Source organism: Podarcis erhardii (assembly GCF_964252035.2).
Source record: "Podarcis erhardii genome assembly, chromosome: 2".
NCBI lineage: Eukaryota > Metazoa > Chordata > Lepidosauria > Squamata > Lacertidae > Podarcis > Podarcis erhardii.
Window position 1 is genome coordinate 120,923,159 of NC_138498.1, and position 11,604 is coordinate 120,934,762.

Consider the following 11,604-nt stretch of genomic DNA (forward strand, 5'->3'; position numbering starts at 1 on the left):
GCTGAAAATCGCTCTTGTGACTCATTCTGTCTGCCCATCTGAGCTCCACAGAGGATTCCCTCCATCTGACAAATGGGTTCTCCCCAGGATCTGAATAAGAGGGAGTTACATTTTGGGTTCTGGAAGGGATTTTTCCTTCTGGTAGGACTGCTTTGTGTCCTTCCGGTATTCCCCCAAAGTGTGCAGCTTGGCTCACTTGCTCGAGCTGCCCTCTGCAGGCATTTGCTCTGCAGGCCCATTTTGGTGGTGTTCCTAGCATATCTTAGGTCTGATTTGACATGATGAAGGATGGTGAGGCTGGGCTAGATGTTCTTTGGGTTCCCACTAGCTCTGTAATGCTGATGCCCCCACACTATGATGTTGGCTTAACTTTGAAACACCCCTGTTCTTTATTTCTGCAGCTTCAGACCAGCCCAGTGTGTGAGATGAGACCAGAAGGAGTCTGCCCAAGTTTTGCTGTGATTTGCAGAGGCTCAGATCCCCTCCCGTCCTTAAATGCTGTTTATGATGTTTCTTAATCCTGGCTCACCCTTCTATTCTGACTTCAGCTGTAACTTGAATTTGAGGATAATCATGTTTTTCTGATGGATTTTGGCTGATTGTGTAACGCAGCTGATTTTCAGAAATGTGCTTGTGTTAATCAAAAATGTGCCAGATATACGCAACTAAAAGCTTTAAAAAGGGATGAGGAGATTGAGCATGACTTGCAGAGATTTTGATGGTTTCTCTTTCTTCTTTGTTGCTGTGTTTCCCTCTACAATCCCTTCCCCAGCAGAGAATGAGGAGCTCCAATGGGCATTCAGACTCTCCCCATGGCAATGGCAGCTGCTGAGGCAGTTTCCTCCAGACCCTCATTCTGTCCCGATACCTTCAAGGCTCCAGTTCTCCAGCCTGGTTCATGGAGCTCCACGTCCAGGACAACCAGCTGCTGTTCTCTGGGGCTCCACCCTGGGCCTCCCATGATGCCCTGGGGCAGTGAGTTGAGAAACAGGCTGGAGGGGGAGGAAGAAGCAGCTGAAGGGGGCAATGGAGAAGCAGGGAACTGAGAAAGAGGAAGAGAGGCTGAGGGGATGGGGTGTAGTGACTCTCCTACAGGAGATGAGAGGGCCTGATCCTGCTGACAGCCAAGGAGGAAGCCAGGAAGGAGAAGAGGCAGGTCAGGAGCTGCATGGCCACAATTTGATCTGAAATAAGCAGCCCCATATTTTGGGCTGCAGGCCTCCAGTTCATGAGACTTGTAGCCTGGTCCCCACAGTCTTCTAGGAGGGGTGACCCATTGAAAGTCAGACCACATGGACTCTTGAAAATAAACTGGTTTTGTTGCCTTCAATTTGCCTAATTTTTATCTCGCCCATTCTTGCTTTTCCACCTGTGGCCCTTAGGAACATACTCCGCCCATTCTGCAATTCCCACCATCTTCCTTCTCTTCTCATAGGCTGGCATTCCCTAAGGAGACACTTTTCTAGAAATAAGAATGCACAACTCTTTTCGGCCTCAATAGATTTGCTGCACCTTGCTTTGAAGACACTGGATGTAATTGTTATTGTTCCTTTTGCAATATTTGTTGGACTGAAATAAACAAGGGTGCCCTCCCTTTCTTCTTTAGTGCTTCTTTCCTTCTTATCACAGGAGTTCCAGAGATCTTGAAGTTCCAAAGAATATTCAGAGTTTGTAGCCTCTGGCAGGGAGGTGCCCATAATTGTTCTTCCATTGCAAAGTGGCTGAAGAGCAATTCCAAAGTGAGATGGGGACATAATCTGTGGCTTTGCAGGGGTGGGATTAAGTTACATGAGGCCACCTTATTGCTGAAGCCAAGAGGGTGTGAAGTCTGCTCAGGGCCTGGCTGGGGACCACCTTGATGCTGCCTTTGGTTCCAGGACAGAAGAAAGGAGGGTTGGGAATATAATAAAAGAAATGTGTAGATATCTGATCTGGGGCAGAGTGTGGTGGGAGAAGACCAAGGCAGGGTTCCCCCAAAAGTCTGCACACCCAGGAGGAAGTTCTCCCACTGAGATGAAAAGAAGATGACCAAAATATTTTAAAAAAATTTAATCCCACTCTTCCTCCCAAAGGAGCTCAGGGCAGCAAACATCAAAATATTAAAACAATACCATTCAAAAGATTTAAAATGAAAATAAGCTAATTTAAAACCACCTAAAATCTCTTTAAAACAGTTGGAATACCCTAGTGGCATGTGGTTCATGGACTAGTGGGACTAGCCTGAGACCTCCGGGTATAGGGCTGTATATAAAATTTATTATTATTATTATTATTATTATTATTATTATTATTATTATTATTATTATTATTATTATTAGCCTAGTTCCCTTACTGTCCTCAGCAGGATCTTTCTGTTTACCTGCTTGGCCAGTGTCTCCAAGCTCTGTGTACGTGTGTGCATACAGTCTGTCTGTCTGTCTGTCTCTCCCTCTTTATCTCTCTGATTACCTCTGTGAAGGTTGCAAAACTGCACGGCTCTGCTGAGCAATACCCACACCTGAGCAGGAAGTGGCTGTTTGAAGCAGAACTGCAGAGCTTTGATTTTTTTAAGGAAGAGCAGTCGGAAAGCCTGATGTGCCCATGGGATGGGGGTGGAAGACAAGATCCCTGAAACCTTCATATCTCACTTCCTCCTTTGCTTCAGCCTCGTGTGTTTGTATGTGTGTTTTCAAAGTGTGGTGTTTTAATAAAAAAGCCCACAGCCCCAATCTGTCAGAACCTGAAGGATCAGCAGCAACATGCAACAACACAATAATAGAAAGGGAGATGATGAAGAAAGGAGGGGTGTTTAAAATCGTTTTAAAAAAAAAAAAAGGGGGGGGGAAATCCACCTGTCCACCTGGGCCTGTCTTTTTTAAAAAAGCAAAGCAAAGCCAAACTTTTCTTTTTGCAAACTGCTAGGAACTGGCAAATTGGCTGGCCAGGGAATGGACTTCCTTGGGAGGTTGTGGACCCTCCTTCGTTGAAGGTTTTTAGGCATCTGCCAGGGATGCTTGAGGGACGCGGGTGGTGCTGTGTGTTAAACCACTGAGCCTTGGGCTTGCCGATCAGAAGGTTGGTGGTTCAAATCCCCGCAACGGGGTGAGCTCCTGTTGCTCGGTCCCTGCTCCTGCCAACCTAGCAGTTCAAAAGCACGTCAAAGTGCGAGTAGATAAATAGGTACTGCTCCGGCGGGAAGGTAAACGGCGTTCCCGTGCGCTGCTCTGGTTTGCCAGAAGCGGCTTAGTCATGCTGGCCACATGACCCGGAAGCTGTACGCCGGCTCCCTTGGCCAATAAAGCGAGATGAGGGCCGCAACCCCAGAGTCATGAGTGGACCTAACTGTCAGGGGTCCCTTTACCTTTAGGGATACTTGAGTGGAGATTTCTGCCTTGCAGGCAGTTGTATTAGATTACCCTTGGGGTCCCTAACACTATATACAGCCCTAGCTGTTCCCCTATGAAACATTTCACAGCATGCCACTGCAATACCCACACACACAGCTAAAAATCTATTAACTCTAAAGAAAGAAAACTTCACACCAGTATTCCTACAGGTACGACCAAATCTTGAATCTTGGAAAGACCTATGTTTATCATGATCAGGACACGTGGGCTGCGGTAAAGATGGCTATCCTGCTGAAATGTTTGTTTCCTCTTTCAAGTGCTGCCAATCATCATTACACCCAGACAATTTAAAATTTGTTACGGCTGAATAAACAAGTCTATTCATGAAGGGGGAAAAACACGACTAGGCTCCCGAATTATAAATGGAAGTGTCCAAAAAGGCGGGCTTGGAATCCTACATTGCCAAGCTCATTACAACGCCTTCCAGCTAAAGCATTTGATGTCACTGATCCACGGTCAAAAGGGAAAACTATGGGTAGATACAGAAATTTCAGGTCCTATATATAGAGCATATCCCTTTTTACTCTCCTCACTTACTGAAAACCCATACTATTGCAAACCCTTTTCTCCACACAAAACTAAATGTATGGAAAGCAAAGTTTAGAAAACTTTCCCCCAGTATTCCCCCTTATCCCTCTTGGCTTTCACCCATCTTTTAAAGAATCATAGAATCATAGAGTTGGAAGAGACTACAAGGGCCATCGAGTCCAACCCCCTGCCAAGCAGGAAACACCTGACATAGAGCACTCCTGACATAAAGTTGTCAAGCCTCTGCTTAAAGACCTCCAAAGACGGAGACTCCACCACACTCCTTGGCAGCAAATTCCACTGTCGAACGGCTCTTACTGTCAGGAAGTTCTTCCTAATGTTTAGGTGTGATATGGAAGGGGGGGGCATGTCTTCTTTACCTTCTTCTTCGCTACAATATATCCATTCATTCCCAATTGTCAATGTCAAAAGGGACTAAAATCTATAAAATTCATAGAAACTAATCCTGTCAAATCGCTCTGATCAGCCTTTCCTCCAGGCAATGTCAGGTGGCAGATTATGCATATTTGGGACCATTGTCTTCTCAGGAAGTGTTTATCTGCGCATATCTCCAACTCTGCATATTCTCCCCTCCCTCCTCCATATGTTAATCTGTGTAACCCAACCTCCCTTTAATATATTCATGATGTAATCCGTGTAACCAAACCTCTCTTTAATGTATTCATGACATGTTTTGCACTGTATTCTGGGACATGGAGGGAGTTTCAAAAACTCATGTCACCCCTTTCTCGCTGTTCAATCTCATCTTGAACCTGTTGCGCAATAAACCTTGGATCTCTGCATTTTGCTCCTGTCCGGCTGAGCTCATTTTCTTCTGCAGGGACCCGCGGACACTTAGTCCGACGAGCTGGGTGGCAGTGTAGCCCCGCACCCAGATTTTAGCCGTAACAGGTGGAATCTTCTTTCTTGTAGTTTGGATCCATTGCTCCGTGTCCGCTTCTCTGGAGCAGCAGAAAACAACCTTTCTCCCTCCTCTATGTGGCATCCTTTTATATATTTGAACAAGGCTATCATATCACCCCTTAACCTCCTCTTCTCCAGGCTAAACATGCCCAGCTCCCTTAGTTGTTCCTCATAAGGCATCATTTCCAGGCCTTTGACCATTTTGGTTGCCCTCCTCTGGACACGTTCCAGTTTGTCAGTGTCCTTCTTGAACTGTGGTGCCCAGAACTGGACACAGTACTCCAGGTGAGGTCTGACCAGAGCAGAATACAGTGGCACTATTACTTCCCTTGATCTAGATGCAATACTCCTATTGATGCAGCCCAGAATTGCATTGGCTTTTTTAGCTGCCGCGTCACACTGTTGGCTCTAAGCAGAGCAACGCTTAGATTGGAATGGATGGGAACAGGTGGGCCTTTTTAGATTAAAAGATTTCTATGCAAACCCCTACAGAAAGAACAATTCATAGCTGCCATAGCAAACCTTAAATGATCATGGTACCACTTTAACCAACTGTGAAGATTCCTGTCAAACCCAGACATTTCCATTCCAGTAAACGGGAAACAAACAGCAGTTGAGCACATCTTTGTTAACTTCTCTTCACTGTCTAAGGGCTGAGCTTCCTCAATTTTTGAAGCTCTGATAACACTAGAATATGGCAATCTATTGTACGCAAAATGTCTGGGGAAATGGACATAGATGTGCAAATCCCAAATGAAAAATGGGTGGCTTTCTAGTCAGGGAGACTGTTGAAATCAGTTTCTGCAAAAAATAAGGGGAGCCTCATTAAAACTTTTGCATTGGTGGGGTTATACACCGGTGAGGCTATCCCGAATATGTAAGGAAGTCAATCCCAATTGTCAGAGGGGTTGCGCAGTCAAAGGTACCTATTTCCATGTGTGGTGGTGTTACATAATCAAACCCTCCTGGAATGCTGTCTTCAAAGAAATAAGTTTGATATACAAGTAAACAATTGGAATATCCCCTGCACTAGTGCTACTCGGGCTTAGGTTCCCGTCTGCTCGCGGTTATGCTAAAGATTATCTCTAAGCCCAGGGGTCAGCAAACTTACCACGCATGCCTCGGGCCGGTATCTCCAGCGCCGATCGTGTAGCAGGCCAGAGGGCGGGGGAGCGCGTGCACGCACGCTATTTCTGGCACACTTCCAGGTCGGAAGAGCACCAGAAATAACTTGTGCACATGCGCACGGGCCTCCTCCAACCCGGATGTGCACCAGAAATAACACTTGTGCATGCGCAAATAACGCTAGTGCATAGGTTAAGGGACCCCTGACCATCAGGTCCAGTCGTGACCGACTCTGGGGCTGCGGCGCTCATCTCGCTTTATTGGCCAAAGGAGCCGGCATACAGCTTCCGGGTTATGTGGCCAGCATGACTAAGCTGCTTCTGGCGAACCAGAGCAGCACATGGAAACGCCGTTTATCTTCCCGCCGGAGCATTACCTATTTATCTACTTGCACTTTGACGTGCTTTTGAACTGCTAGGTTGGCAGGAGCAGGGACCGAGCAATGGGAGCTCACCCCGTCGCAGGGATTTGAACCGCCGACTTTCTGATCGGCAAGTCCTAGGCTCTGTGGTTTAACCCACAGCGCCACCCGCGTTCCATGCGCACAAGCTATTTCCGGTGCTCCTCCGACCTGGGTTGCTGTGCGTAAGAGAAACTTGGTGGGCAAGCAGCGGCAAGGACAGGCCCATCTGCTTCATCCAACCAGGTCTCTGTCACACATGCCAGGTCAAATCCTCCATCCACAATCAGGTTGTGGATGGCAGTGGTTTTATTCATCATTGACCTGGCATTGCACAGCAACACTTTCAGGTCATGTGGGTTTCCCTGGCTGAATCCAGTATCCTTCTGGTCAGGACCAGACCTGGAGGCAGGGATAGTCCTCAAACAATGACTAACCCTGCCTCCTTGGTAATGACATGGTCTGGTCTTAGCGTAACTCCTCCTCCTGCCCGTGATCACTGAGATCTGGTGTCCCAATACATTCCCCCCTGTGGAACCTGCCCCAGCCATTCTATTGGCTGTTTCCCACTCCCAGGCAGCCCTGACCCTTCCCCTTAAAAAGCAAAATACAAACTATATAATAACTTAACAGAATAATAAAAATAGAAGCAAAGCAAGAAACAATAGTGCTAAAATTAAATTACTCCCCACCCTGACTAAATACTTCTCCAAACCCAAGCAGAAATAAAACAATAAAATTATACAATATTATAAAAAAAACCAACAACCACCATTTAAAGTGCAGCAAATTAAAAGCACTTAAAACATTTAAAACCATTTTGTCACTTGCGGCAGGGAGCTGCTCAGGCCTCTAAACTGTGGCGGTGAGTGCAGGCTCTGCCCCCTAGGCCGGATGGAGTTGGCAGGAGAGGGAGCGGACCTCCCAACACCAGAGCAGCAGCAGCAGCAGCAGTGTCCCGGAGGCCTTGATGGAGGCTGTGGTGGTGATGTAGCGCCCTGCTTGTGGTTAACGCTTAGCTGGAATGAAATATTCAACGCAGCAATAGAGAAATTAAAATAATAATTTATTTGTCAGACAAATAAATGAGAGGCTCAGTGGTATATGGTTACCAAGCTCTGGCCTGGCCTCCTGCCATTCTGGCCAGCACTTATATTTCCTTAATCCAGCCCCCTTTGCTCCTCCTGTGGCTGCCTCTGTCCAATCAGCCTGGTTGAAATTCCTATTGGCTGTTTGCTAGAACCAATCACAAGAGATACACCCATTTCCTCGCCCTTTTATGGAACACAAAGAGCTATATATTGTTACATCTATAAATGACAAATAAGTAGTAATATATCTTACATATGTCTCAACAAGGAATCTTAATTACCAGCTCACCTCTTGCCCTCCTTGCCCTATTGCCTTCTAAAACAGATGGTTAATCTTAAATTTTTATCTTCAACAGATGTCAAGGATCTTGAGTTCACATCAACATTGAAAGATCTCCTTCATTTGATGGTTTCTAAACAAAAAGGCCTGACAACTATATATCAGGAGTGCTCGATGGCGTCTCCTGTCTGGCAGGAGGCTGGGCTCATTTGCCCCTCTGGTCTCTTATTGCAATATGACTCTATGAAATAAGAATCTAGCATTTCTTAAATCCTTTGCATAATTACATTTAAGCCAATATATTTAAGCTAATATATTTCATACATTATCATAGGTAGCCTTTTAAAAGGAATAAGGCCTTTGTAAAGTAAAAAAGGAACTCAGTAAAAAAAACAGCTTCAAAAGAAGCCTCTTCAGTTTACACCCCTCCTTTCACAGCCAGCTAGATGCTTCTCCATTGCTCCTGGCCTTAGGAAAATACGGCTCAAGTTTTAATGGGAGGCCCATGGTGTTATTTTACCCATTCCTAATTGTGTTTATCTCTGCTTTTTTTATCTTCTGTAACATGTAGGATCAGTGTCCTCGCTCTCAGCCTGTAATTTCCTTTTTTTTTACGACTTTGAGAATTGTTTTCTGCTATAAATCAGGGGGCCCCTTGTTCAGGAGGAAAACATTGCCAAGGTTCTTTCTAAGCAGCTGGTCTTCTGCCTGGCATGAAACATTTGAAAATCTTTAAGCTTATTTTAAAATGCAAGCCCTGATTAAACATATAGAAGCTTTGATAAAAATGCAGGCTTATGATTAGATGCCTCAGTGAGAGGCTCTGGTGAGTGCTGGGTGGACCGCTCCCTTTCCTGCCGACTCCACCCGGCCTAGGGGGCGGGGCCTCACTCACCGCCACAGCTTGAGGGCCTCCATCAAGGCCTCCGGGACACAGGCCCCGCCCCCTAGGCCAGATGGAGTCGGCAGGAAAGGGAGCGGCCCACCCAGCACTCACTCAGAGCAGCAGCAGCAGCCAGTGGCGTAGCGTGGGTTGTCAGCACCCGGGGCAAGGCAAGTAATTTGCGCCCCCTAACCTGGGGCAAGGCAAGTAATTTGCACCCCTAACCCCTAACCTGCTGCCACTGCCAGCTTCTTGCTGCTGCCTGCCTGGGCTGGGGTATTTACGGTAAGGTAGCCACGGCGGCGGGTCCGTGTCAGGTGATCTGAGGCGAGTTGCCGCTGGCACTGCCCCCCAAACGACGCCGCTTGCCCGGAGGAGGAGGGCAGAGAGGCGAGGAAAATGCAACATGGCCCAGCAGCTGCAGCAGAGCTGTGAGAAGGGGCTGCCTGGCGCGCCCTCCGCGGCCCTGACGTGTGGGGACCGCGGCGAGCGCTGAGAGCCGCTGCCTGCCGGACGCCTTCAGCCCGGATGCGCGCACAGCTCGTCGGTTCTGCGAGACATGGGGCTCTGCTACAGCCTGCGCCCGAGGCTCTTGGGCGACTCCGGAGGCGGCGAGCGCCCCCCCCCAGATGTTGCACCCGGTGCAGCCGGCCCCCCCTGCACCCCCCACGCTACGCCACTGGCAGCAGCAGTCTCCTGCTGGTCTCCTATGCTAGTGATAGGCTGAACATAGATTCTTGGTACAGTGGTACCTCGGGTTAAGAACTTAATTTGTTCTGGAGGTCCATTCTTAACCTGCAACTGTTCTTAACCTGAGGTACCACTTTAGCTAATGGGGCCTTCTGCTGCCGCCGCACGATTTCTGTTCTCATCCTGAAGCATAGTTCTTAACCCGAGGTACTATTTCTGGGTTAGCGGAGTCTGTAACCTGAAGCGCCTGTAACCGCCCTGTGGAACGTTGTTTGAGGACTATTCCTGCCTCCAGGTCTGGTCCTGACCAGATACTGGATTCAACAAGGGAAACCCACATTTCCTTCAGATGTGAAGGAAATAAGCAGCTATATTATCTTTAAAAGACATCTGAAGGCAGCCCTGTTTAGGGAAGGTTTTAATATTTAATGCTGTATTGTTTTTAACACTCGATTGGGAGCCGCCCAGAGTGTCTGGGAAAACTCAGCCAGATGGGCGGGGTATAAATAAATTATTATTATTATTATTATTATTATTATTATTATTAACCTGAAGCATCTGTAACCCAAGGTACCACTGTATAACAGAGTACAGTGATACCTCGGGTTACATACGCTTCAGGTTGCATACGCTTCAGGTTACAGACTCCACTAACCCAGAAATATTACCTCGGGTTAAGAACTTTGCTTCAGGATGAGAACAGAAATCGTGCTCCGGTGGTGCGGTGGCAGCGGGAGGCTCCATTAGCTAAAGTGGTGCTTCAGGTTAAGAACAGCTTCAGGTTAAGAACGGACCTCCGGAATAAATTAAGTACTTAACCCGAGGTACCATTGTATGGTCAATAGCATTGGCTGAGAAACTAACATGCCAGGCAATAGCAGCAAAGGGCAAACACAATCCATATCCCTTTTATGACATATGGCAAATGTTTATTGAATGCATAAATTGTTCAGACTGTGGCAGAGTTCCCCAGAACTCTTCTGGAAACGTGGTGTGATCTCTTAGTAATGAAATGAAACTTCAAACACATGGCATGATAAAAAGTCTGCAATTTTATCAGGACAAGTTTACTGTGGTAACAATCGTTTTCTCAAAATTTATCTTCTCTACCATGAAAATAAGTAAAAAGAGTATTGAAAACAACAACATAAAAAGAGCTTCCTGGATCCAGTCAGTAGCCCAGATTGTTGATCTCAGATTGGTGTCTGAGATGAGACCAGAAGGAGCCTGGTCATGTTTCGCTGTGAACTACGGAGACTCAGCTCCTGCTTTTTTAGCCCTATTTGATTCGCCAGAAGTGGCTTAGTCCTGCTGGCCACATGACCCGGAAGCTGTACGCCGGCTCCCTCGGCCAGTAAAGCGAGATGAGCACTGCAACCCCAGAGTCGGCCATGACTGGACCTAATGGTCAGGGGTCCCTTTACCTTTACCCATCATGCTCCTTGATCCTAGCTCTCCTTCAGGCATTCTGATTTATACAGTGGTACCTCTGGTTAAGGGATGTGGGTGGGGCTGTGGGTTAAACCACAGTATAGGACTTGCTGATCAGAAGGAGGGGTGAGCCCTTGTTGCTTGGTCCCTGCTCCTGCCAACCTAGCAGTTTGAAAGCATGTCAAGTGCAAGTAGATAAATAGGTACCGCTCCGGTGGGAAGGTAAACAGTGTTTCCATGCGCTGCTCTGGTTCGCCAGAAGCGGCTTAGTCCTGCTGGCCACATGACCCGGAGGTTGTACGCCGGCTCCCTCGGCCTCTAGAGCAAGATGAGCGCCGCAACCCCAGAGTCGGCCATGACTGGATCTAATGATCAGGGGTCCCTTTACTTTTACCTTTACCTCTGGTTAAGTACTTAATTCGTTCCGGAGGTCCGTTCTTAACCTGAAACTGTTCTTAACCTGAGGTACCACTTCAGCTAAGGTGGCCTCCTGCTGCTGCTGTGCTGCTGGAGCACGATTTCTGTTCTCATCCTGAAGCAATGTTCTTAACCCGAGGTACTATTTCTGGGTTAGTGGAGTCTCTAACCTGAAGCGTCTGTAACCCGAGGTACCACTGTATAATCATATAATTGAGGAGTTGCAAGGGACCCCGGGGGTCATCTAGTCCAACCCCCTTGCAATGCAGCAATCTCAGCAGTGACTTGCATTTGAGGGGAAGTCACTTTTCTGCTGGCTTTTGGTTAATTTTCCTTTTCAGCTGATTTTCAGGAACATGTTTGTATTCATCAGAAATGTGCCAGATACACACAACTAGAAGCTGTGTCCCTTTAAAAAGGGGAGGGGATATTGAGCATGATTTGTAGTG

The 11,604-nt window shown here is 47.2% G+C and overlaps 1 protein-coding gene and 2 long non-coding RNA genes across 6 annotated transcripts in view; 1 reads left to right on the forward strand and 2 right to left on the reverse strand.

Annotated features, from left to right (window-relative positions):
• The window catches only part of LOC309336990 (major histocompatibility complex class I-related gene protein-like), a 73,727-nt gene extending 72,131 nt beyond the window's left edge, over positions 1 to 1,596 (forward strand). For all 4 annotated transcript variants that reach the window (XM_081853582.1, XM_081853583.1, XM_081853584.1 and 1 more), the window contains one exon: positions 402 to 1,596. In XM_081853582.1, the coding sequence (XP_081709708.1) occupies positions 402 to 424 (23 nt within the window). In that variant the 3' untranslated portion in view covers positions 425 to 1,596. The remainder of the gene's footprint in view (positions 1 to 401) is intronic.
• LOC309337333 overlaps positions 1 to 2,077 on the reverse strand; it is an 86,864-nt gene extending 84,787 nt beyond the window's left edge. The window contains exon 1 of the long non-coding RNA XR_014154165.1: positions 1,677 to 2,077. This is a non-coding gene — a long non-coding RNA (uncharacterized lncRNA). The remainder of the gene's footprint in view (positions 1 to 1,676) is intronic.
• Positions 2,078 to 10,343: 8,266 nt separating this feature from the next.
• LOC309337518 lies at positions 10,344 to 10,917 on the reverse strand. The gene is made up of 2 exons (XR_014154383.1): positions 10,732 to 10,917; positions 10,344 to 10,586 (listed from the first exon to the last, which is right to left on the reverse strand). It is a non-coding gene; the product is annotated as an uncharacterized lncRNA (long non-coding RNA).
• Between the last annotated feature and the right edge of the window lie 687 nt (positions 10,918 to 11,604).